Source organism: Artibeus jamaicensis, unplaced genomic scaffold, assembly GCF_021234435.1.
Source record: "Artibeus jamaicensis isolate MK-2021 breed Jamaican fruit bat unplaced genomic scaffold, CSHL_Jam_final contig_464, whole genome shotgun sequence".
Taxonomy (NCBI): domain Eukaryota; kingdom Metazoa; phylum Chordata; class Mammalia; order Chiroptera; family Phyllostomidae; genus Artibeus; species Artibeus jamaicensis.
Genome location: NW_026521842.1, coordinates 76,494 through 100,730, shown reverse-complemented (window position 1 = coordinate 100,730; position 24,237 = coordinate 76,494). Strand labels below are relative to the sequence as shown.

Genomic DNA, 24,237 nt, shown 5'->3' with positions numbered 1-24,237 from the left:
TTATGTGTATACCTAGGATCAGAAGGCAACTATATGTTTAGCTTTTTAAGGGTATTTCTCAATTTTTAAGAGCTTTAAAAATTTTTTTTAATGTATTTCTTTTTAGAGACAGGGGCAAGGAGGGAGAAAGAGGGATAGAAACATTGATGTTTGAGAGAAACATTGAATGGTTGCCTCTTGCACACACTCCAACCAGGCATGGGGCCTGGAACACAGGCATGTGCCCTGACTGGAAATCGAACTGGTGACTCTTGACTTTGTGGGATAATGTTCAACCAACTGAGCCACGCCAGTCACGGCAAGAGCTTTTTATGACTTAATAAAGATCATCCCATTATGTGTGATAATAAGTTTCAAATATTTTCTCTGTTATTTGCCTTTTTTGACTTTGCTTTTGGTGTTTTTGTTTGTGTGCAAGCTTTGTTGTTTTGCTTTTCACCATTACATCGTGTAATATTTGAGGCTTTTCTAGCTTTTGGATTTTGACTCATTGTTATATTGTTAGGTTTCCCTATACCTAGATTATACAGTAACCCATTGTTAACCTAAAAATAAAACACTTTTCAAAATGAGAGGCAGTAGACACTGAGAATTGTTAATTCAGGCAGAAGCCCAAATAATATCCCAATTGAGAGACAAAGGCAACGGATATTTTTGAGAATGGAAAGAGGAACAATTACATCAATATAAGGAAGGCATTTCCATTGTTGCAGGTAACATGGCATGGAGATATTAGTTCTAAACTATGTTTTTAATTTTCAGTCTAGTAGCTATCATCTAGTACTTAATAGCTGCTTTTTTGTTATTTTTGCAAGGCACAAAGTTATATAAGCCCAGTCCAGAGATTATTTTGTCCTGTTTTAACATTCTAAAAATTTGAGGTGTAAAATTTGCATGCCAGTTTCTCTGGGATGGCAGCTCTGGCTCCCTTTTAAAGTGACTTTGTTTATATTATTATTTGCATTTTTCCCCTTTGATCATGATTTTTCCTTGAAAGCATCACTGATGAGTCATCAGAAAACAGCATTGATCAGTTATTAAAACCATAGTTGGTCCTCCATTGTCAAGTGGCTCATCATTTCATTATCTGTCTCTCATTGCCAGTAAGGCTTATTCTTGGTATGTCTTGTCCCATGTAGAAGGAAAAGTACTTTTTTTTTTTTGTCCTTTGTCCTTCATTTGATGGTGAAGGCTTCACCATCACAGCATTTTAAGGGCAAATATCTATAGTTTTTTTAGGGTTTTTTTTTAATGTGAAATCTCATAGGCCTTAGTAACCATCTCAAAATGTTGAACAGCCATTATCAGAGTGTGTTTTTGTAACATCAAGCTGTGCAAACCAAACAAAAATTTATAACAGCAAAAATTTTATAATAAAATGTTAAGTTCAATTTGAAGAATGGATCTGAACCAGAAAGTAGGTAGTTGAACAAATTAAAGAAACATGAGGTGTTAGTGAGCATTGTATTTAATCATTTGGCTTGTGTTTAGATTTTATCTAGTTTTATCTGTTTTATCAGAGTTGTTTTATTTAAATACAATAAGAAGTATTAATAATAGAACAAACCCTACCTTGCTTGACTGGGATATGGTCCAGAGCAATTCTGTTGTCTAATATAACTCTTGTAAGGAAATTTAAAGATTTTTTGGGGGTTGGGTATTACTGCAATAGTTATAATTTATATCTGCCCAAGGCGAAAATATTCTTTTAAATCTGGTACCTTCATTTTGGCTCACATCACCAGGCATAAAGCACCCTTGATTATGGGTGTAACTAGTTGTACATTTTGACCTGTGAAGTAGATTTAAAGATGATGTCCAATGTTATCTTTTGAGACAGAAATTAAGGGGGAAAAGGAAACAGTAACTATTATAGTGAATGCTTTGCCTTTCATGTATTTTGTGCACTAAATTGAGGGAAAAGGGGGAAAAGGCAAAAAGGAAGGTGCAGATTATACAGCCTTGTCCAGAATTTGGAGTTAGTCATTAATAATAGATGTTGCTTGTTTTATTTGTTAGTAGTTTAAAAAATTTTAATCCTCTATTAGTTGAACAGTTCAGTTAGGTGTAAGAGCTTTCTTTAAATTGGGAAATGTGAATCCAAGAGTCAGCATCTTTAAGTTTGGTCATATATCAATCAGTTAAGCGTACCTGAAGTTTTGTATTTTAGAGTCAGTCTTTTCCATGAAAATCTCTGAAGATGAAACATCTCTGTAGAAACATTTTTGTAAAAACATCAGAGTAAAATAATAATTGTCTGTAAATGACAAAAGACTTAATGGATTTGGTGAGAATTTACATACATATGTACATATAAATAATGTAATTGACTTAGTTATCTATTCTAATCTTACTTACCTTAACTATGTATAATTTTTTTTTTAGATAGAAAGTGAGAGAAACATCAATATGTGGTTGCCTTTCATGTGCCCCCAACTGGGGACCTTGCCCGCAACCCAGGCATGTGCCCTAACTGGGAATTGAACTGGTTCACAGGCCAGCACTCAATCCACTGAGCCACACCAGCCAGGGCTGTATAAAATTTTTTAAAGATCTCTCCTCCAAGAACCTTTTGTAAGTATACACACCTTCTGTAGCATACATATATTTTTTAGTTTTTGTTTTTTTAATTTTGAAGTAATTACTTTAGTCTATGGCCATACCACCCTGAACACACCTGGTCTGATCTGAAGTAATTATTTTACTCTAGGACAAAATTACTTTTTCTTTTTTTCAAAAAAGAAAACCATATACTTCATATCTTTCTCTATCTAAGAAACAGTTTTTTCTTCAACAAAAGCATATGTTTACGTTTCATATCTTTCTCTACCTAAAACATCATTTTACTTTTTGTATATAGTTATTTTGTTTTTTTATTTTAGGAATTTTGTAGGAAAAAATTACAACTTTTTTACAAATCAGTTTTGTAAAGGAATTTGTGCAGAAATTTGTCTTCTTAAAGGCCAGTTTTTTTTTTTTGGGGGGGGGTCTCTAGGCAATGTTTTGGTTAGTCCCTGGGTGTCAATACATTAAAGATATGGTAAGAGTTACAACTTTAAGAGACAGAGAAAGACTAAGTTTTTGGCATTATTTATTTCACAATCATCCCATGTAATTTAACATACTAAATAGGCCTGATTAGTTTACTTCTTTTCTTTTATAAAGAGAACAAATCTTTGAAATTATTTAGGCCTTCTTTTGAAAAACTGTACAAAGTTTTTAAAAATCTCAAGGGTCAAAGAAAAGACTTTAGTTATTTTAATCTTGGGAAGCTTGTCAGACATATCAAAAAATTTTAGATATTTGGTCAAATAAAATTATAGGTTGTTGTGGAACAATACTTGAGTTATTTATTTAACCAAAGTGACAATAAAAAATTTTAAAGACAAATACAGAAGGTTACATAGTTGTAAGCAAAATCTTAATTTGTTAATATTAAGACTTGGCATACTGTAACAATTAAAGACCTGATGATAAAGAGCACCGGAAATCACTTAAATAAGACAAAATCTTTGGGTCTTTTTATCATCTCATTGTGTTGCTGGTGGAAATAGTGTCCTTTCAGAGAGTTTCGAGAAAAGCATTTCTAAAGACTCAAGTGTGAAAGGATGATGTAGTGGTAAGATTAGAAGCAAATCAAAGGACTGCTGCTGGATTTTCAGTGTCTTGTTGCCATCTCTCCCACTGTGGAAAAAAATCCAGCTTTATCAAGCCCAGTACAAAGGCCAAGGTCCAGAGCTTTTGTGCCATTGTTTCAGTCCAGTTCAGTACTTACCCTCATCCATCTAGCTTAGTTTGTTTTCCTGGTGGCACTCTGGCTAACACAGTGCCCACTTCTAAACTTAGAGCTCGTGTAGTCTGCTGCAGGCCCCACACAGCTGCTAGAGCCTCGTGGCTGCAATGGAGAGAGAACACATGAATGAACAGGGAGAGTGTGTGTTACCAGGTGAGCGAGAGACAGAAATTGAAGGAGCTTTGTTAAGTTGGGTTACATTATTTCCAGCTTGGAAAGGACCAGCCATTCTTTCAAACTAACGAATGGACTTCCCAATCTTTCACGGGGCTTCTGCTGGTTCTTCTCCTTAATGAATCCATTTTCCAAATCTTCCAGGATATTGTGTTCCTTATCTAGTCTGATCCTTTTCTAAGGCTAGACAGACAGGCCTTTATAGTCACCATCTTGGTTTCTACTGCACATCCCTCAAAGTGGAAGTACCTCCCCCTCTGCCATCTTGGTTTCTACTGGGCATGCACCCAGCAGAACAAGTTCTCCTGCTGTTTCTAGTCCTCCCTGAGAAATGACCCTTTCTGCCCACTTGAAGATTAAGTCCCAAGGGCAGAGGATGCAGCAGCAGTCTCCTAGAATGTGTGAATGAGTCTATGAATGCTGTAACTTCCTAATAAAGCAAGCTCAGTATCTGATTCAGATTCCCAGTTTATTAAACTTAATATTTGATTTAGCTCCCTAGTTTATTTTGCTTAATGTATGATTCCCTTTGATCCCTTTCTTTATTAATAACTAGGTAACTACCTATGCTAACCAGAGTATACCGGTAGTGCAAGAAAATTTTGGTTTTTTTCAGGAGAGATATAACGTTTTAGCTTTACAGAACTATACCATTGATATTAAAGATTATTTTATTTTAATTCTTATATATTTCCCTGGCTGGTGTGACTCAGTTGGTTGGAGTGTTGTTTCATTCCTGGTTGAGGCACCTACCTAGATTATGGATTTGGTCCTCAGGGTACATATGACAGGCAACCAGTCAATGTTTCTCTCATTAATGTTTCTCTCTTTCATCAATGTTTCTCTCCCTCTCTCTGTCCCTCCCTTCCGTCGTCTCTGAAATTAATAAGGATGTCGTTAGGCGAGGATTTTAAAAAGCCTGTATATATTAACAACTTAATTTAAGCTAGCTTAATACATAAGGTAAAATTCTAAAATAACCAGGACAAAATTATCTTTGTTTTTTAATGAAAATATACCTTTATATATTATATCAGTTTTACTGAAAATATATATTAATTTTATATTAATTAAATGATAATTTTAAGACTTGCCTGTTTTAATTTAATCAGTTTGATTATTTTTGATGATTCTTTTTTATATCATGTGATACTGAAAAACATTTGAATTAGTTTCTGTTATATTTTGTAAATTTCTATAAGTATTTAATTATTAAACCAATTAGCCAGCTTTTTTGTAAGCCAATTTTATTTATTTTTTTCTGGAGATAAGTACACACACATATGCACACACAGACACAGCCAGAGACTTGATATTGATAATTATATTTTAAATAATTTATTTATGGATTTTTGGCCAAGATTGAGGTGTAGGTAGACACACTGTGCCTCCTCACACAATCAAAAGAAGGACGACAACGATTTAAAAGCAAAAAACAACCACAAGTGACAGAAAATCAAACTGTTTGTAAGTCCTACAACCCAGGAGTCGAAGACACACTCATCCAGACTGGTAGGAGGGGTGAAGATGGGCAGCTGGACAGAGAGGAATCATGTCAAGGTGGTGGCTGTAGGACCCAGCTGGCAGACCTACCAAGGCAGCAGATTGTGAAGCTGGGCAGGCAAGACTGCAGCTGGTGGACCCAGTGAGATGGTGGATGGTGGAGTGGGCAGTCCAACATTCGCATGTAGATAAATGGGGAGAAAAAACAAGGGAGTGAAACAGCGCAACCCAGGGCTCCAGCATGGGGAAATAAAGCCTCAAACCACTGATTGAAAACACCTGAGGGGGTTGAGAGAGCAGCAGGAGAAACTCCCAGCCTCACAGGAGAGTTCATTGGAGAGACCCACAGGGTACTACAATGTAGGCAAAACCACCTACCCAGCAATCACCACTGGAAGGGCCCAATTTGCTTCTGGGTAGTGGGGGAAGTGACTGAAATCTGAGGCAGAGCAGAGCAAGTGCTATTGTTCCCTCTCAGACCCCTCCCCCACAAACAGCGTCACAACTATGTGACCTGGGTTACCCCCCCCCCTTGGTGAATACCTAAGGCTCTGATCCTTACTAACAGGCATGTCAAGACAAAAAAAATAGTCCAAATGAAAGAACGGATCCAGAAAAAATACAACTAAGTGACCAAGAGGTAGCCAACCTATCAGATGCACAGTTCAAAACACTGGTAATCAGGATGCTCCACAGAATTGGTTGAACGTGGTTGCAAATTAGATGAAAAAATTAGATGAAGGCTATACTAAATGAAATAAAGGAAAATATACAGTGAACCAATAGTGATGGGAAGGAAACTGGGACTCTAATCAACGATGTAGACCAGAAGGAAGAAAGAAGCATTCAATCTGAAAAAAATAAGAAGTCAACAAAATGAGGAGAGGCTTGGGAACCTCCAGGACATCTTTAAATGTTCCAACCTTTGAATTATAGGGGTACCAGAAGGAGAAGAGGAAAAGCAACAAGTGGAAGAGTTATTTGAACAAATAATAAAAGAGAACTTCCCCAATCTGGCAAAGGAAACAGACTTTCAGGAAGTCCAGGAAGCCCAGAGAGTCCCAAAGAAGTTAGACCCAAGGAGGAACACACCAAGCACATCATCATTACATTACCCAAGATTAAAAATAAGGAGAGAATCTTAAAAGCAGCAAGAGAAAAGGAGACAGTAACCTACAGAAGACTTTCCATCAGACTGTCAGCTGATTTCCCAAAAGAGACCTTGCAGGCAAGAAGGGGCTGGAAAGAAGTATTCCAAGTCATGAAAGGCAAGGACCTACATCCAGCATTGCTCTTTCCAGCAAAGCTTTCATTTAGAATGGAAGGGCAGATAAAGCACTTCTCAGATAAGGTCAAGTTCAAGGAGTTCATCATCACCAAGCCCTTATTATATGAAATGTTAAAGGGACTTACCTAAGAAAAAGAAGATAAAAATATGAACGGTAAAATGACAGCAAGCTTACAATCATTAACAACCACACCTAAAATAAAAAAAGCAAACAATTGCAACAGGAACAGAACCACAAAAATGGAGGTCACATGGAGGGTTATCAACAGGAGAGGGTTAGGGGGAGAGAGGGGGAAAAGATACGGAAAAATAAGTAGCATAGATGGTAAGTAGAAAATAGGAGGAGGGCAAGAATAGTATGGGAAATGTAGAAGCCAAAGAACTTACATATATGACACATGGACATGAACTAAAGGGGAGGAATGTGGGTGGGAGGGGGTGTGCAGGGCAGAGGGGAGTGAAGGGGGGAAAATGGGACAACTATAATAACAATACAATTGTTATTACAATGGGACAATTGTAATAATAAAATATATTTTAAAATAAATAAAATTTATTTTTAGCCATAAGACGTATGATGGGGGGAACAGCAGTAATTTATAATATTGTAATAAGTTTAATTTTTTAGATGGCTATGACTTTTAAGATTTTTCTTTGTCCTTGATAAATGGTTTTTTTAAAGATCTTATTTATTTATTTTAGAGAGGTGAAGGAAGGGAGAAAGAAAAAGAAACAATGTGCAAGAGATACATTGATTGGCTGCCTCTTGCACACCCCCAACCAGTGACATAACCTGCAACCCAGGCATGTGCCTGCCCTGGGCATCAAAACAGTTACCCTTCAGTTCTCAGGCCGGCACTCAGTCCCCTGAACTACACTAGCCAGGGTGATAAATGGGGCAATTGAGGAGGAAGGGATTGTTTAGGCCAGGGAGACTTTTCAAACATCTGTGTTTTTATTTATTTTAAATATGTTTATTGATTTGAGAGACAGGGAAGGGAGATAAGAGAGAGAAACATTGATCATTTTCCTCCTGTGTACACCGCAACTGGGAATCAAACCTAGGTTATGACCTAGGTATGTGCCCCGACTGGGTAATTGAACCCATAACTTTTTGGTGTCCAGGACAATGCCCCAACCAACTGAGCCACCTGGTAGGGCTTATTTTTATCCTTTGTTGACAGGCAGTTGTAGACTGTTTACATTTCTTTCTTTTTTATTATTATTGTTTCAAGGACAGTTGTCTTCATTTTCCCCCCTCTCCCCCTGCCCAATTCCTCCCTGCCTCACCCTCAATCCTACTCTTCTTGGCTTTCTCCATATATCTTTATATATGTTCTTTGATGACCCTTTCCCTATTTTCCCCCATTATCCCTCTCCCCCTGCCCTCTGGTTACTGTCAGTTCTTTATTTCAATTTTTCTGGTTATATTTTGCTTGCTTGTTTGTTTTGTTGATTAGTTCCACTTACAGGTGAGATCATACGGTATTTGTCTTTCACCACAGCTAATTTCACTTAGCATAATGTTCTCCGATCTGTCTGTCTATGCTGTCATAAAGAGTAGGAGATCCTTTCTGCTGTATAGTATTGCACTGTGTAAATGTACCATAGTTTTTTGATCTACTCACTTAGTGATAGGCACTTAGCTTGCTTCAAACACTGGGCTGTTGTAAATAGTGCTCCTATGAACATTGGGGTGCATAGGTTCTTTTGAATTGGTATGTCAGGGTTCTTAGGCTATAATCCCAGCAGTAGAACTGCCAGGTCAAAAGGCAGTTGCATTTTTAGTTTTCTGAGGAAATTCCATACTGTTTTCCACAGTGGCTACACCAGTCTGCATTCCCAGCAACAGTGAACTAGAGTTCTCTTTTCTCCAAAACCTCACCAGCACTTGTTTGTTGATTTATGATGGCCATTCTGGTGTCAATTGAAAGTCTTTGGAAGTTACTGAAAAGACTTAAAAATTTTTGTTAGACTTAATTATGTCAAATTTTTGTTAGACTTAATTATGTCAAATTATGTTAATTATGTCAATTTTATTGAAATACCTGTTAGGTTTCAGGCAGGACAAACAGTAAGAAATCTTTTCTTTTAATATGTTTTATTGATTATCTATTACAATTGTCCCATTTTCCCCCCTTCACTCCCCTCTGCCCTGCACACCCCCTCCCACCCACACTCCCCCTCTTTAGTTCATGTCCATGTGTCATACTTATAAGTTCTTTGACTTCTACATTTCCCATACTGTTTTTGCCCTCTTCCTGTCTATTTTCTACCTACCATCTATGCTACTTAGCCTCCATATCTTTTCCCCCTCTCTCCCCCTCACAGTCCCCTGTTGATAACCCTCCCTGTGATCTCCATTTCTGTAATTCTGTTCCTGTTCTAATTGTTTGCTTAGTTTGCTTTTGCTTTTGTTTTAGGTGTGGTTGTTAATGATTGTGAGCTTGCTGTCCTTTCACTGTTCATATTTCTCGTCTTCTTTTTCTTAGGTAAGTCCCTTTAACATTTCATATAATAAGGGCTTGGTGATGATGAACTCCTTGAACTTGACCTTATCTGAGAAGTGCTTTATCTGCCCTTCCATTCTAAATGAAAGCTTTGCTGGATAGAGCAATGTTGGATGTAGGTCCTTGCCTTTCATGACTTGGAATACTTCTTTCCAGCCCCTTCTTGCCTGCAAGGTCTCTTTTGGGAAATCAGCTGACAGTCTGATGGAAAGTCTTCTGTAGGTTACTGTCTCCTTTTCTCTTGCTGCTTTTAAGATTCTCTCCTTTTTTTAATCTTGGGTAATGTAATGATGATGTGCTTGGTGTGTTCCTCCTTGGGTCCAACTTCTTCAGGACTCTTTGGGCTTCCTGGACTTCCTGGATGTCTTTTCCTTTGCCAGATTGGGGAAGTTCTTTTGAGGGGGTTGAGAGAGCAGTTTTTTGGCATTATTTGGCACTTATTATTTGTTCAAATAACTCTTCCACTTGTTGCTTTTCCTCTTCTCCTTCTGGTACCCCTATAGGTCAGTTGTTAGAATGTTTAAAGATGTCCTAGAGGTACCTAAGCTTCTTCTCATTTTTTTGAATTTTTATTTCTTCATGCTCTTTTGGTTGGATGTTTCTTTTTTCTCTCTGGTCCACATTGTTGATTTGAGTCCCAGTTTCCTTCCCATATCTATTGGTTCCCTGTACATTTTTCTTTATTTCACTTAGCGTAATCTTCATTTTTTTCATCTAATTGCAACCAAATTCAACCAATTTCTCTGAGCATCCGGATTACCAGTGTTTTGAACTGTGCATCTGATAGGTTGGCTACCTCTTGGTCACTTAGTTGTATTTTTTCTGGAGCTTTTTCTGGATCTGTTGTTTCATTTGGGCCTTTTTTTTTTTTTTTTTGTCTTGACAAGCCTGTTATGTAGTGAGAGGCAGAGTCTTAGGTGTTTACCAAGGAGGGGTAACCCAGGTCACATAGTTGTGACGCTGTTTGTGGGGGGAGGAGTTCAAGAGGTAACAATGGCGCTTGCTCTGCTCTCTTACGGTTTTCAGTCACTTCTCCCACTTTCCAGAAGCAAATTGGACCCTTTTGGTGCTGATTCATATGTGGGTTGGCTTTTGTACGTTGTAGGACCCTGTGGGTCTCTCCAATGAACTCTCCTGTGAAGGTGGGAATTTCTCCCACTACCGCCTTAACCCCCACAGGTGTTTTTAACCTGCGGTTTGAGGCCATATTTCCCAGCACTGGAGCTCTGGGCTGTGTGGTCTGTCTTGACTTCCAACTGTTCCTCCTGGTTAATCTGCTCGTGAATGTCAGATTGCCCGCCCTGCTCCACAATCTGCCTTGTGTCCACCAGCCACAGCCTTGCCCGCCCCAGTCCTCCAGCCACCAGTGTATGTGGCCCTCCTCACGCACCTATCTCTGCCCCTCCTACTGGTCTGGATGAGTGTGTCTTCTTTAACTCCTTGGTTGTTGGACTTCCATACAGTTTGATTTTCTGTCAGTTCTGGTTGTTGTTTTTTTTTTAATTGTCCTTCTTTTGGTAGTGCAGGAGGCGCAGCATGTCTACCTACACCTCCATCTTGAGAAATGTTTTTTTAAATATATATTATTGACTATGCTATTATATACATTATATTGATTTTCTCTTGAGAAATCAGCTGATAGTCTTATGGGAAGTCCTTTGTAGGTAACTGTCTCCTTTTCTCTTGCTGCTTCTAGGATTCTCTCTTATTTTTAATCTTGGGTAATGCAATTATCATGTGCCTTGATGTGTTCCTTCTTGGGTCTAACTTCTTTGGGACTCTCTGAGCTTCTTGGACTTCCTGGAAGTCTATTTCTGTTACAGAACACAGCCACACATACAGGATCAAGGGGGGTCATGATATACTATTACCGAAAGGACCCCCTACCGGGTTTCTTATGTCCACTGCCAGATAAGACAGTGATTTGTGAAAAGGAAAGGAAATGTTTATTTAAAGCTATACAGACTTAAAGTAGTGACCTAATGTCTTCATTAAGATCTCAAAGTCCTTTTGGATACCCACAGACACCCATAGTGCTTCCTTATCCCCCCTGCCCTAATTTGGGGTGCTGTAACTCCGGAAAAGAAGCACACATATGTGTTTCAAGCTGCTGGCACCGTCAGCTGTGTTGCTGTCCAGGCCGGATCTCTGATTAATCCAAAGCCATGTGGAACCTTCTCATGGCCTACTGGCAAGAGTTTTTTCACCCTTCTTTTAGGCAGTCTCTCCTGCTTCCCAGGCCATGCTACCATAGGAAGCACCCCAAAGCCATGTGGTCCTCTTCTGCAAAAGTTGAAGGGATCCCCACTCTGGTCAAAACCACATGGTTCTCTCCACCAGAACTGTGGGGGGTCTGCACTCTGGCAAAACCGCATGGATCTCCCTGGGAAAAGTGCAGGGAGAGGGGGCATTGCCACTGTGCCAAAGCCGAGTTGCAGTTCTCTGCTGATGTCGCATGGTGATTCTCTCTACCCCAGCTGTGGGCATCCCCACTCTTGCCAAAACCATGTGGCTCTCCCCCTGCAGTGCCACAGCCGTGTGGTTTTCTCCCCTACCAAAGCTGCATGTGGCTCGCTCTCACATAAGCTGCGGGGAGGGAGTCCCCACTCTGGCAAAGCCGTGTGGTACTCTCACATGGCTGCAAGGGTCTCCACTCTGCCAGAAGTGTATGTCTCTCTTTCAAAGCTTAATGTGGTTCTCTCCACACTGCCACAACTGCGTGGTCATCTCTCCACCTAAGCTGCAGGGAGGGGGGTCCACACTCTGGCAAAACCATGTGGAGCTCCCCTCTCCTTCAAAGCTACAGGGCAGGGGGTGGCATTCGCCACTCTGCTAGAGCCAAATGGCTCCCCCTCCAATGGCTGCTGTGTCTGGATCTAAATCCCCATGCCAGTCTTCCTCTACAGCCCCGTTTCCAACTCCTCCCACAATTGGCTACACTTGCCAGCACTCCCATATCCTTCCAGCTTTACTGGGCTGCCATTGTGAGTCTGGGCAGGTGTGGCCCCATGGCCTGGAGCCAATCTTGTCCAAGCTCTCACATATGCACTGTAAACAGGGAGTTGCCTCCCAGTTACATCTTGGGTGGAAATCACTCCTCCCTGGCTCAAAGCATGGCCACAGCTATTCAACATATCTATGAAACCAGTTAAAATTTATAGATATATTAAATGACCCTGCCACAGGTTAGCTGCAAAGCCGTTGCTATGCAAAACTGTTCTCAATGGCCCTGCTTCATTTCTCCCTTCCCCCAACTCACACCTGAGTGGGGGAAGGGATGAAGACATCTTATATGTCTTTCTAATATTTCCTAGATACCTTGAGTTCTGGACCCCATTGCAAATCCTTTTTCGGGGCCCCCCTCTTGGCTGCACCCTGTAACATTTCCTTCGCCAGACTGGGGAAGTTCTCCTTTATTATATGTTCAAATAGCTTTTCTACTTGTTGCTTTTCCTCTTCTCCTGGTACCCCTATAATTCGAATGTTGGAACATTTAAAGATGTCCTGGAGGTTCCTAAGCCTCTCCTCATTTTGTTGAATTCTTGTTTCTTCATTTTTTTCAGATTGGATGCTTCTTTCTTCCTTCTGGTCCACACAGTTGATTTAGAGTCCCAGTTTCCTTCCCATCACTATTAGTTCACTGTATATTTTCCTTTATTTCACTTAGCATAGCCTTCATCTAATTTTTTCATCTAATTTGCAACCAAATTCAACCAATTCTGTGAGCATCCTAATTACCAGTGTTTTGAACTGTGCATTTGATAGGTTGGCTACCTCTTCATCACTTACTTGTATTTTTTTCTGGAGCTTTGATTTGTTCTTTCATTCGCACCATTTTCTTTTTTTGTATTGATGCACCTGTTACATTTTGAGGGGTGGAGCCTTAGGTATTCGCCCAGGCGGGCAACAAGAAATCTTAAAGCACCTATTCAGATGGCCAGAAGGCTTTCTTGGGATTTATTTAGAAATTGTCTTTTGGAAACTTTTGTTTATCAATTAAAGTATGTATTTTATTGTCCCTGAGAGTTTGGATTTTTATCTTTATGAAATTTTTTGTAACATAACAGAGACAAGAAAAGGAAACAAAAGCATGCAAAATTAAATAAGTACTTTGCTTTTGAAAATGCTGGAAAGATGCAACTGTACTGCAAACCTTTGGGTCCGTACAATAACAAACAGGCTTGTAGCCAATAACTGGGGAATGTTGAGAGAGAGAGAGAGAGAGAGAGGAAGAAAGAGAAACATCAACATGAAAGAGAAACATAGATTGGCTGCCTTCTCGTACGTAACTCAATTAGGAATTTAACCTGCAACCTGGGTTCACAGAAAATTATGCCTCAGCATGGGTTGTACCTGGAGCCCTTGCAGATACTGATTTACATGATGAGATTTGGCACTTTTGAGCTGGTAAGATTTGGTTGAGATTCTGGTGAGTTGGTGCTGTGATAGATTAAGGCATTTGGAGGAGACTTCCAGCCAAGATGGAAATGTACGTGGAAACACTGTGCCTCCTCGCACAACCAAGTTTAAAGAAAACAAAGTTTTAGTAACAAAAACAAAACCAAAATACAGAAAATTGAACTGTACAGAAGTCTGACAACAATGAACCATTCATCCAGACCAGTAAGAGGGGTGGAGTCAGTGGTGGAGCGGGGTTGGGCAGGAAAGATTGGTGGACCGACCCAGGAATGCAGGCGGTGGTTGGCAGATCCCAGGTGTGGGGTGGCAACAGGCAGACCCAGTGAGGGCGCAGGGCAGCTGGCTCATTGCGGTCACACTTTCGAGCACAGATAAACCAAGTGAAGGAGCGAGCAGTGAGACAGATCACTCAGGCTAGGGCCCCAGGGATGGGAATTAGAGCCTGAAAGCACTAATTGGAAAGACTTTTGGGCTCAAGGTGCTGGGAGAGTTCGTTGGAGAGACCCATGGGGTACTGGAGGGTACACAAGGCCACACACCCAAGAACCAGCACCAGAAGGGCCCAATTTGATTGTGGGAAGTGGAAGAGAGGACAGAAACGAGAGAGAGCAGAACAAACGCCATTGCCTCTCTCTGACCCCGCCCCCACATACAGACAGCATCACAACCCAGCAACTGGGTTGCCCCGCCCTGGTGAACACCTAAGGCTCCGCCCCTCATACTTAACAGGTGCGAACAGACCAAAACATTATGGCTCAAGAACAGCTCAAAGCCCCAGAACCAATAATTCTAAGCGACCAAGAGACAACCAAACTTTCAGATGCACAGTTCAAAACATTGGTGATCAGGATGCTCACAGAACTGGTTGATTTTAGTCACAAATTAGAGGAACAAATGAAGGCTACACTAAGTGTAATGAAGGGCAATGCACAGAAAACCAATAGTGATGGAAAGGAAACTCGAACTCAGATCAAGGGAGTGAGTGGACCAGAAGGAAGATAAAAATGACCAAACAGAAAAGAATGAAGAAACAAGAATTCAAAAAAATGAGGAGAGGCTTACGAACCTTCAGGACATATTTAAACATTCCGACATCCGAATTATAGGGGTACCAGAAGGGGAAGAGGAACAACCACAAGTGGAAAACTTATTTGAACAAATAATAAAGGAGAACCTCCCCAATCTGGCAAAGGAAATACACTTCCAGGAAATCCAGGAAGCTCACAGGGTCCCAAAGAAGTTGGACCCAAGAAGGAACACACCAAGGCACATTATAATTACATTAGCCAAGATTAAAATGAAGGAGAGAATCCTAGAAGCAGCAAGAGATAAGGGGACAGTCACCTACAAAGGACTTCCCATCAGACTGTCAGCTGATTTCTCAGAAGAGACCTTACAGGCAAGAAGGGGCTGGAAAGAAGTATTCCAAGTCATGAAATCCAAAGACCTACAACCAAGATTGCTCTATCCAGCAAAGCTTTCATTTAGAATGGAAGGACAGATAAAGTGCTTCTCAGATAAGATCAAATTCAAGGAGTTCATCATCACCAAGCCCTTATTATATGAAATGTTAAAGGGACTTACCTAAGAAAAAGAAGATAAAAAATATGAACAGTGAAAAGACAGCAAACTCACAGTTATTAAGAACCACACCCAAAACAAAAGCAAACTAAGCAGACAGCTAGATCAGGAGAGGAACCATAGAAATGGAGATCACAAGGAGGGTTAGCAACGGGAGTGGGAGGAGGAGAAGGGGGAGAAGGTACAGAGAACAAGTAGCATAGACGGTAGGTAGAAAATAGACGGGTGACTGCAAGAGTAGTATGGGAAATATAGAATCTAAGAACTTGTGACACATGGACATAAACGAAAGGGGAGAATGATGGAGGAGGGGTGTGCAGGGTGGAGGGGAATAAGGGGGGGGGGAATAAGTACTTACCCATCAAAGAGCCTCCTATAGAGCTGTTCATCACCCCCAGGGCACTTGTTACAAGTGGGGGCTGTGAAAATTCCCTCCTGAGAAAAAATGTTTCCCATGCAGTGGTAAACTCCTAAGGCATCTCCTCACTTGCTGGTACCTAGCAGTCACTCCCCCCACCCCAGGAGAAACCCCTCCTGATCTCAAATAAAGGCACCTCAACAACAACAAAAAAAGAAAAGAAAAGCAGGGATGTTTGATCTAAGAGGGCTTCACAGTCAAAGGAGACAGCAGTTCATGGGAATGGTGACCACAAAAGAGGCTCTGCAGTTAGCATAGCAGGTTCAAGGGAGCATTGGACCATGCAGATGTCACCACTTTAAATCCTATTTACTACACCAGAGATGTTAATTTAAAAATAAAAAGGCCTCTTGAAGTTAGAAGCAACAAGTTGTTTGAGTTCAATAAAAACATTTTTGGGGCTTTTGCCTTAAATAATGATTCCCATTCCCAAATAGCTTTTCTTATTGATCTCAAAGAAACACTTTGTTGTCTCCCAATTCAGAAAGCCATTTTATTTTTAGGTTAACACCGCTATGTTTCCTTCTACTATTTATATGGTTTCTATTTTTTTTTTTAAGAGTAAACTCAATTTGGAGTTGTTTGGGGTGTGTGATGGCATAATGTATGGATCCACTTTTATCTTTTATCTTACCCTAATGTTATTTATTGCAAAAACTATTCTTATCCTCTCTGAGATACCACCTTTATAATAAATTTAATTGTCATATAAACTCCACTCTACTTCTGGCCTTTCTGTTCCATTGGTCTATCTCTAGAAATCAATATTTATTCATCAAACAACCCATTATGCTAAATTTTTGTGACAATAACTAAAGAAAAAGGCATTGTTTCTGTGTTTCAGGAGACATAGGAGCAAGAAAGCAAACAGGTCAACAAATAAGTAAATGAAAATGTAATTATAACTGATAAGTTACAAGATGTGAGAGAGAAGCAAGGTGTATGCCTAGGGTTATCAGGCTGAGAGTTTTTTTGGAAGTGCATGTTTTAATATGAGGCCAGAAGGATGAGAAGAGCAGCCATACAAAGAGTCCAGGATAGGATTCCTGATAAATGGAAGGACAAGATGGAAAGAACCTGAGGTCTAAGATGGGAAAGACCTAGGGTTAGTCTAGATGCTTGAAGGAAGCCTGTGGTTTGGGTACATAGAAGGTGGGGAGGGGAGTGTTCAATATGAAGATGCACTGTCCTTGGTTGAGACAGAGTGACAGCAATGAAAATCAGTGACCTGCTTTGCCAGGAGCCCATGAACATGTGTTTAGAATTAGTGCAGTGGGAAGGCTGTGAAAAGTTTAAGCAGAGATTTTAATTTTAAGTGGCATCAGCAATGTGTTAGACTTAAAAATATAAGTACCTTATTCATATGAAATTCCCAGAATGGGCAAATTTATAAAGACAGAATTAGTGGTTCCTTACCATTAGTGATTTTCAGGGGCCAGAGGAATAGGGAGTGACTGTTCAGTGAGCACAGGATTTCTATCTGGGGTGATGAGAATTTTCCACAACTAGATAGTGGAGATGGTTGCATGATGACATTAGGAATGTATTGCAAACCATTGAATTGTTTTAAATGGTTAAATGGAAATTTTTTATGTTATATGAATTTTACATATAACTTTTAAAATATATAGAGAGGCAGACATGTATATATACATGGGCACATGCACACACACACCTTAGCCTTACTCCTGGAGATTTTGATTCAGTCTGGGGTGGTTCTTGGACATTGGTATTGTTAACAGGCTTCTAGGATAATTCTGATTCCTATCAAAATTGAGAACCCCTGGCTTAATGTGTTTTCATGCCCTCTGGCACTATATAAGCTCTCATATTTGTGCTTTTTAGAAATTGCACAGTGATATCTGAGGCTTATATTGTCACCAGACCAGTTCCATTCCAGGGGCTGGTATTTTGGGACCTCCAGGCTCTTGACTCACACAGGAAAGAATTCAGGAACAAGTTCCAGTCAGAGTGAGTGAGAGCAAGAACAAATTTTATTCAGGTAGAGACAAATAGGATTCCTGGAGACAGGATGAGTGGTTGAGTGTCCCGTTCCCTGGCTGCAAGTCTCACAAGGCATTGCTGTGAAAAAGTGAAAGTATACATGCATGTGGACACCGGTGAACTCCTAAATGAGTTGCATGCTAGGTCAGTCAGTCCTTAGGATTTCGTATGTTTCCAAGGGTAGATTATTTCTGGACTTTGTGGCACCAAGTTCTGACTCCTGGTTGGGAGGGACCTCGTCCCTAATGTAGTTCTTCTGAAAGGGTCATGGCATTCTTCCCTTTAGCCCCCCTTCTACTTGTGGTGTCAGTTGTCATAATGGGTCTTTCTCTGGTCCGTTTTTCCTTCATCTTGGATTGATCTGGCTTTAGCTAGTTTTTGTCATTGTTGACTTCTGCAACCACCACAGCAGGAGTTGCCTGCCATTAACTGTTTCCCTATGATCATGGATGGAGCCTGGGACTCTGGTGAGAGGACCTAGTACTGTGGGCCTGTGATATCTACTCCTACTTCCTCATTCCACTTAGGGAGTTTTCCCTAACTGCTTTCTATCTTGCCTCAGTATAAGCCATTCACTCTTTATGGTCATTATTTTCATTTTTTCTCTCTAGTCTACTATAGCATTATTTCTTATTTCTCTTAGAAAAGTAGAACACCTTGTGTTTATATATATTTTTTATTTTTCAGACTTGGAGTCCAGATGTGAGAAATTTCCACATAAAGATATTTTAGGAGTAAAGGCATTCAGTTGGGAGCTAATGGAAAGCCTTAAATGCTGTGATTTTGAGAGCACTGATTTTAAAGAAGACTGGGAATACAAACTTCAATTTGAAAAACAAGTAAATAAGGAATGTTATTTCAAGCAAGTGGAAATTACATCTGAAAACATACCTACATTTGAGCATCATACATCCCTCACTGTACATCAGAGCAATGAGATTGGCAAGAAACTAATTGAATGTAATGAATGTGGGAAAGCATTTAGCCGTGGCTCACACCTTATGCAACATCAGAAAACTCACACTGGTGAAAAACCCTTTGAATGTAAGGAATGTGGGAAGGCCTTTAGTCGAGCCTCACACCTTGTTCAACATCAGAGAATTCATACAGGTGAGAAACCTTATGACTGTAAGGAATGTGGGAAGGCCTTTGGTCGTTCTTCAGAACTTATTCTACATCAGAGACTTCATACAGGTGTCAAACCCTATGAATGTAAACAATGTGGAAAAACCTTTAGACAGCATTCACAACTCATTCTGCATCAAAGAACTCATACGGGTGAAAAACCTTATGTATGTAAAGATTGTGGGAAGGCTTTTATTCGTGGCTCACAACTTACTGTTCATCGGAGAATTCATACAGGTGCTAGACCCTATCAGTGTAAAGAGTGTGGGAAGGCCTTTAGACAGCATTCACAACTTACTGTGCATCAGAGAATTCATACTGGTGAGAAACCCTATGAATGTAAGGAATGTGGAAAAGGCTTTATTCATAGCTCAGAAGTTACTCGACATCAAAGAATTCATTCTGGGGAGAAACCTTATGAATGTAAGGAATGTGGAAAGGCCTTTAGACAGCATGCACAGCTTACTCGACATCAGAGAGTTCATACTGGTGACAGACCCTATGAATGTAAGGACTGTGGGAAGGCCTTTAGTCGTAGTTCATACCTTATTCAACATCAAAGAATTCATACAGGTGACAAACCCTATGAATGTAAGGAATGTGGAAAAGCCTTTATTCGTGTTTCACAACTGACTCATCATCAGCGAATTCATACTTGTGAGAAACCCTATCAATGTCGGGAATGTGGAATGGCCTTTATTCGTAGTTCACAACTTACTGAACATCAGAGAATTCATCCTGGTATCAAACCTTATGAATGTAGAGAATGTGGGCAGGCCTTTATTCTTGGTTCACAGCTCATTGAACACTACAGAATCCATACTGGTTAGAAAGCCTTGATTCCTATCAAAAGGGATGTAGGGATGTAGGAAAACCTTTATATGGAGTTTACACCTGACTTAATATTAGATAAAGCCTAATGTAGTATATCAGAAAACCTGCATTTGTCATATCCATTGTGGAACATCAGGCATCTCATGCCAGGAGAAAATTTAATAAATGTGGGAATTCTTTTTGCCTCACACTCACTGTTTACTATGTATCAGAGAAATTATGGTGAAAAAATACTAATGAATGTAAAACATCTCTGTTACTACTCAGAATATATTAAACTTATGAGAATTCCTAATAGAAAATGAATCTATTAAAATAGTTTGTGAATGTGCCTTTTGCCATGGCATATACCTTAACTTAATATTAGTTCATTTCTACCAGTTACTGACTGTATAGCATTGGGCCAATTATGCTGTCTCTCTTTTCCTCAGTTTACTTATTTTTAAGCCGTGATAATAATACCTACCTAATAGAGTTTTTGTGAGGACTGTCAGGTATTTTATATAAAGCCTGTGCTGAATAAATGGGTATTAGCTATTAATCATTAATAAATAGTGTTACCATTAAGTAGGGCCTTGCGAATGTGTCAAATATCAGAATGCCCTTATAACCACTTGTGATAATTCATTCTGAAAACCAGTAGTAAAGTATGTGACAAGTATTTCATCCAAAGGTTAGAAATTCAGATTAGTCCTGGGTACCTATAGCTATCTGTTCACAAAAGCCAAGTCAATAAAACATTGTCTTCTCTGTCTTTTAGCTGGAAAAAAAAATCAGAAGATTAGAGGTTAACAGAAAAGTAGCCAAAAGAAATCTGCCATTTATAAAAACCAAGTATACCTTGATTTCAAGAAAAACCAAACTAAAATTACAAACTAGAAATGAATGACAGTAAATTCTACATATCAAAACCAGTTCATTGTAGCCAAAGCTGTATTGTCAGAAGCCAAGGATAGAAGGTAGGGGTTCTTCAAATATTGATCTTCAACTCCCTTCAAGTCATTGCAAGTCACATACCAAGCACATTGAATGAATGGTCAACTCTAAAAGTTAGGAAAAAATTACCACCTAAAACCCAAGACAACAGAAAGAATAATTATTGAAAATAAAAGAAAAAAATTAGTAGAGAATAGTAGACTTAACCTAGAGGTTGTTTATTTAATAAGATATATAAGATGATTGACAAGTCTAATCTAGAAACAACACATTTACTATTATGAATGAGGAAGGGCAGATTCTTTTTAAGTAGTTCCTATGCATGACTTTATTCTAATATATTTGAAATCTACAGAGAATGGATTTTTACAAAAATATCAAAATTGGCTCAAGAAGATGTAGAATACCTGAATAAATTAGTGATTGTAAAAGGACATAAAAAGTCATCAAAGTTTCTACCCCTTCAGAGAAAGTAGTTTCACCTACAAAAACAAAGGATTATCTGCCAGTTCTCTTTCAAGGCTAAATAAAATTATGATTTAAAAAAAAAAACTTGACAAGGATAGCTCCCCAAAAACAAATTGTATATGGTTATCATTTGTAAAGATTAATATTAATAAAATTTCTCCTAATTTAATCCAGTCTATTCAAATGAAAAAGTAATTTTAGATGGAATATCTAGGATTTCACCTGTTCTGAAGTATGTCTTTAGAATTTTGGTATTGTAGCTGTAGGTGATGACAATGATGGGGCAAAGAGCATTGATCCAACCCCAATGACATTTGGATCAGGGCTTGTGAACCTGAGAGATTTTAAGAAATAGGTCCCCTCAGCCCTTGGGGCAGCCAAGTGTTGGGGGCAGGGGGCCTGTTGCATTCCAAATATCATTCACCTCAGAAATCCTGCATGTTGCATAAAAACATATGCATGTGCCACTGCCTACAAAGGATTAGAAAGCAGTGTTCTGCATGCCACTTTTCTTTAAGTGGTTTAATGATTAAGATGTACAGTTGGAGGGACTCGATGCTATGACATTAAAAAGTCATACAGGAATAGTTAATACACATGCACAAGACAAAATTTTTAAAGTTATACAAATTAGTATACAGACATAAATCTCCATGCTATCTGTGCCCCCTTTTCAGCCCATTAACTACTATTTAGTAATAGCTGGTATCAAGGTCTTGTGTATACTTCCTCACTTTTATGTTTGCATAAGGTTATACATAACACTAAGAACTTACAAAAATGGTAGCTAATCTCTCTATATATACATTGCTATTTTTACTTATCTATACACCACGAAGATTAGACCACATCAGTACATACATAACCCTTATTTTTAACAGCTGCATAGTATTTCATCATGTTTGGTTTCATTAATTGAAACCTTATTAATTTTATCTTTATTATTTTTGCTCTTTTAAACAATACTGTAATAAATGTCTGCACATAAATCTTTAGAAGTGGAAGTACCGATCAAAATGTGTACACTTTGTGAAAATGTAAACATATATAAAAATAACACAGAATATTATAATGTACCCCAAAGTCCCCATCACCAGCTTCAGTAATTATCAACTCATGGCCAGTCTTTTTAAAAAGTTTTTTTTTTTTTTTATTTTTAGAGGGGAAGGGAAGGAAAAAGAAAGGGAGAGAAACACTCATCATTTGCCTCTCGTACACTCCCAGCCTGAAACAGAACCTCCAACCCATCCATGCATGTGCCCTGACCAGGAATTGAACATTTCAGTTTGTGAGATAACAGCCAGCCCACTGAGCCACACCAGTCAGGGCATTGCCAGTCTAGTTTTATGTGTAATCTTACTCTTGCCATCTCCATGTTACAATATTTTTTAAGTAAATCCCAGATATATTATTTCATCCATAACTCTCAGTATGCATCTCTAAATACTATATCACAACTTTAGAAAAGATTTTCAAGTCCTTAAAAAAGTTGACAATACTGCCTTAATGTCATTATATATATGATAGTGTTTTCTAATTATTTTATGTGTCAATTTAAAAAAACAATGTAAAAAAATTTGAATTACATAAAGTAAAAATAAAAAAACAATGTCCACAAATTACAGTTGATTGTCATGTCTCTTAAAGTCTCAATCTAGCATTCTCCCTTGTCCTTTTTTTCTTGCAATGTATTTTTTTGAAGAAAGTTGTTTGCCTTGTAGAATTTCCAGAGCCTGCTTTTCATTGGCTGCATCCTCGTGGTGTAGTTTAACATGGCCCTCTATCCTTAGTGTTTCCTATTAATTGGTAGTTGGTATCTAGAAGCTTAATCACACTGAGATTAAATTTTTTTGTTAAGACCACTTACAGGTGATTAATATTAAAAGGCACAACATTTAGGTGTCTTTATGACTTAGCAGCCACTGATACTCAATTTATAAATCCAATCATTAGGGATTGCAAAATGATATCCTATTATTTATTCTTCTTTGTTAGCTAGAATATTTATGAAGAAAAACCCCTTCAACTATTATTTGGTTACCCATGTTACAGTAAGGAAAGGCAAGATAATGCTTCTTTCTTACTTTATTTCTTGATTTCTTTATTAATTTTCAAAATAATGAGTTGGTTCCCTAGCATTTTGCATGGTAATCAGTGAGTTGGGTGAGGGGGTGAAGTATACTTAATATATTTAAATCCATTTAACCTTACTGATATTCAAATTGTTCCATGTGTGGTGTATGGATGCCTCTTTCATCATTTGGCTCCTATATCCTTTTGAGATGACCACACTAGTCTTTAAAGTTTATTATTATTATTGATTTGAGAGAGAGAAATCAATTTGTTGTTTTACTTACTTATGCATTATCTGGTTGCTTCTCATATGTGCTCTTACCAGAGATCAAACCTGCAATCTTGGCATATCAGGGCAACGCTCAAAGCAACTGAGCTACCTGGCCAGGGCTAACGTAGCCTTTTATTGCTTGCTACTGGTCGCCACAAAATGTGCCACATTCATCTTGTTCATTTCCTGCCTTTCACCTTGAAGTAACCATTTCCAAGGAGTTCTCTTTATTTTTGATATTTTGGTACTTTCCAAATTGTATTTGGAAACTACATTGTATTGCTAAGAGTGCAATCTCACAGTCCTGGTTGGACATTTTTTATAAATATATACATTTTAAGCTATTTTATACACATTGCTCAAGTGCCTTCAAGAAGATTATGTATCTACCTGCAGTAAAAGATCCCAAAGCACCACATTTTTCTAACCCTGGAGGGAACATTTATTTTGAACATAGACTATTTAATAAATGAAAATGGAAAAGTCATTTTTGTTTTCACTTCCATTCCTTTGATTGTGATTAATGTAGAGATGACCATTTGTTTACCTATTTATTGACCAATGGCATTACATTTAGCATGGGCCTAAAACATAGTAGGTACTCAATAAATATTTTTCAATTGAATAAATTGTACATAGCCTTTGTTCACTTAATATTGGGCTAGTCATATTTTTCTTATTAAAATAACTTTTTCAGAGGAATAAATATGTATTAGATTCCTAGCACAATGTCTGAAACTTACAAACTACTAGTTCCCTATTTTCTTATTTGCATACATTGTCATTTGTCCCTTTTTTCTACTTTAACAGATAAAGAAATTGAGAGTCAAAGAGATTAAG

The 24,237-nt window shown here is 38.7% G+C and overlaps 1 protein-coding gene across 6 annotated transcripts in view; it reads left to right on the top strand.

The window, feature by feature from the left end:
• Positions 1-24,008, top strand: part of ZNF565 (zinc finger protein 565) — a 70,535-nt gene extending 46,527 nt beyond the window's left edge. For 3 of the 6 annotated variants that reach the window (XM_037145981.2, XM_053666625.1, XM_053666626.1), the window contains one exon: positions 18,378-24,008. In XM_037145981.2, coding sequence (XP_037001876.2) covers positions 18,449-19,645 — 1,197 coding nt within the window. In that variant the 5' untranslated portion in view covers positions 18,378-18,448 and the 3' untranslated portion in view covers positions 19,646-24,008. Of the gene's footprint in view, positions 1-9,181; positions 9,251-18,377 lie in introns of all 6 variants that reach the window. The other 3 variants (XM_053666623.1, XM_053666624.1, XM_037145971.2) reach the window with 2 other exon arrangements.
• Positions 24,009-24,237: the final 229 nt, after the last annotated feature.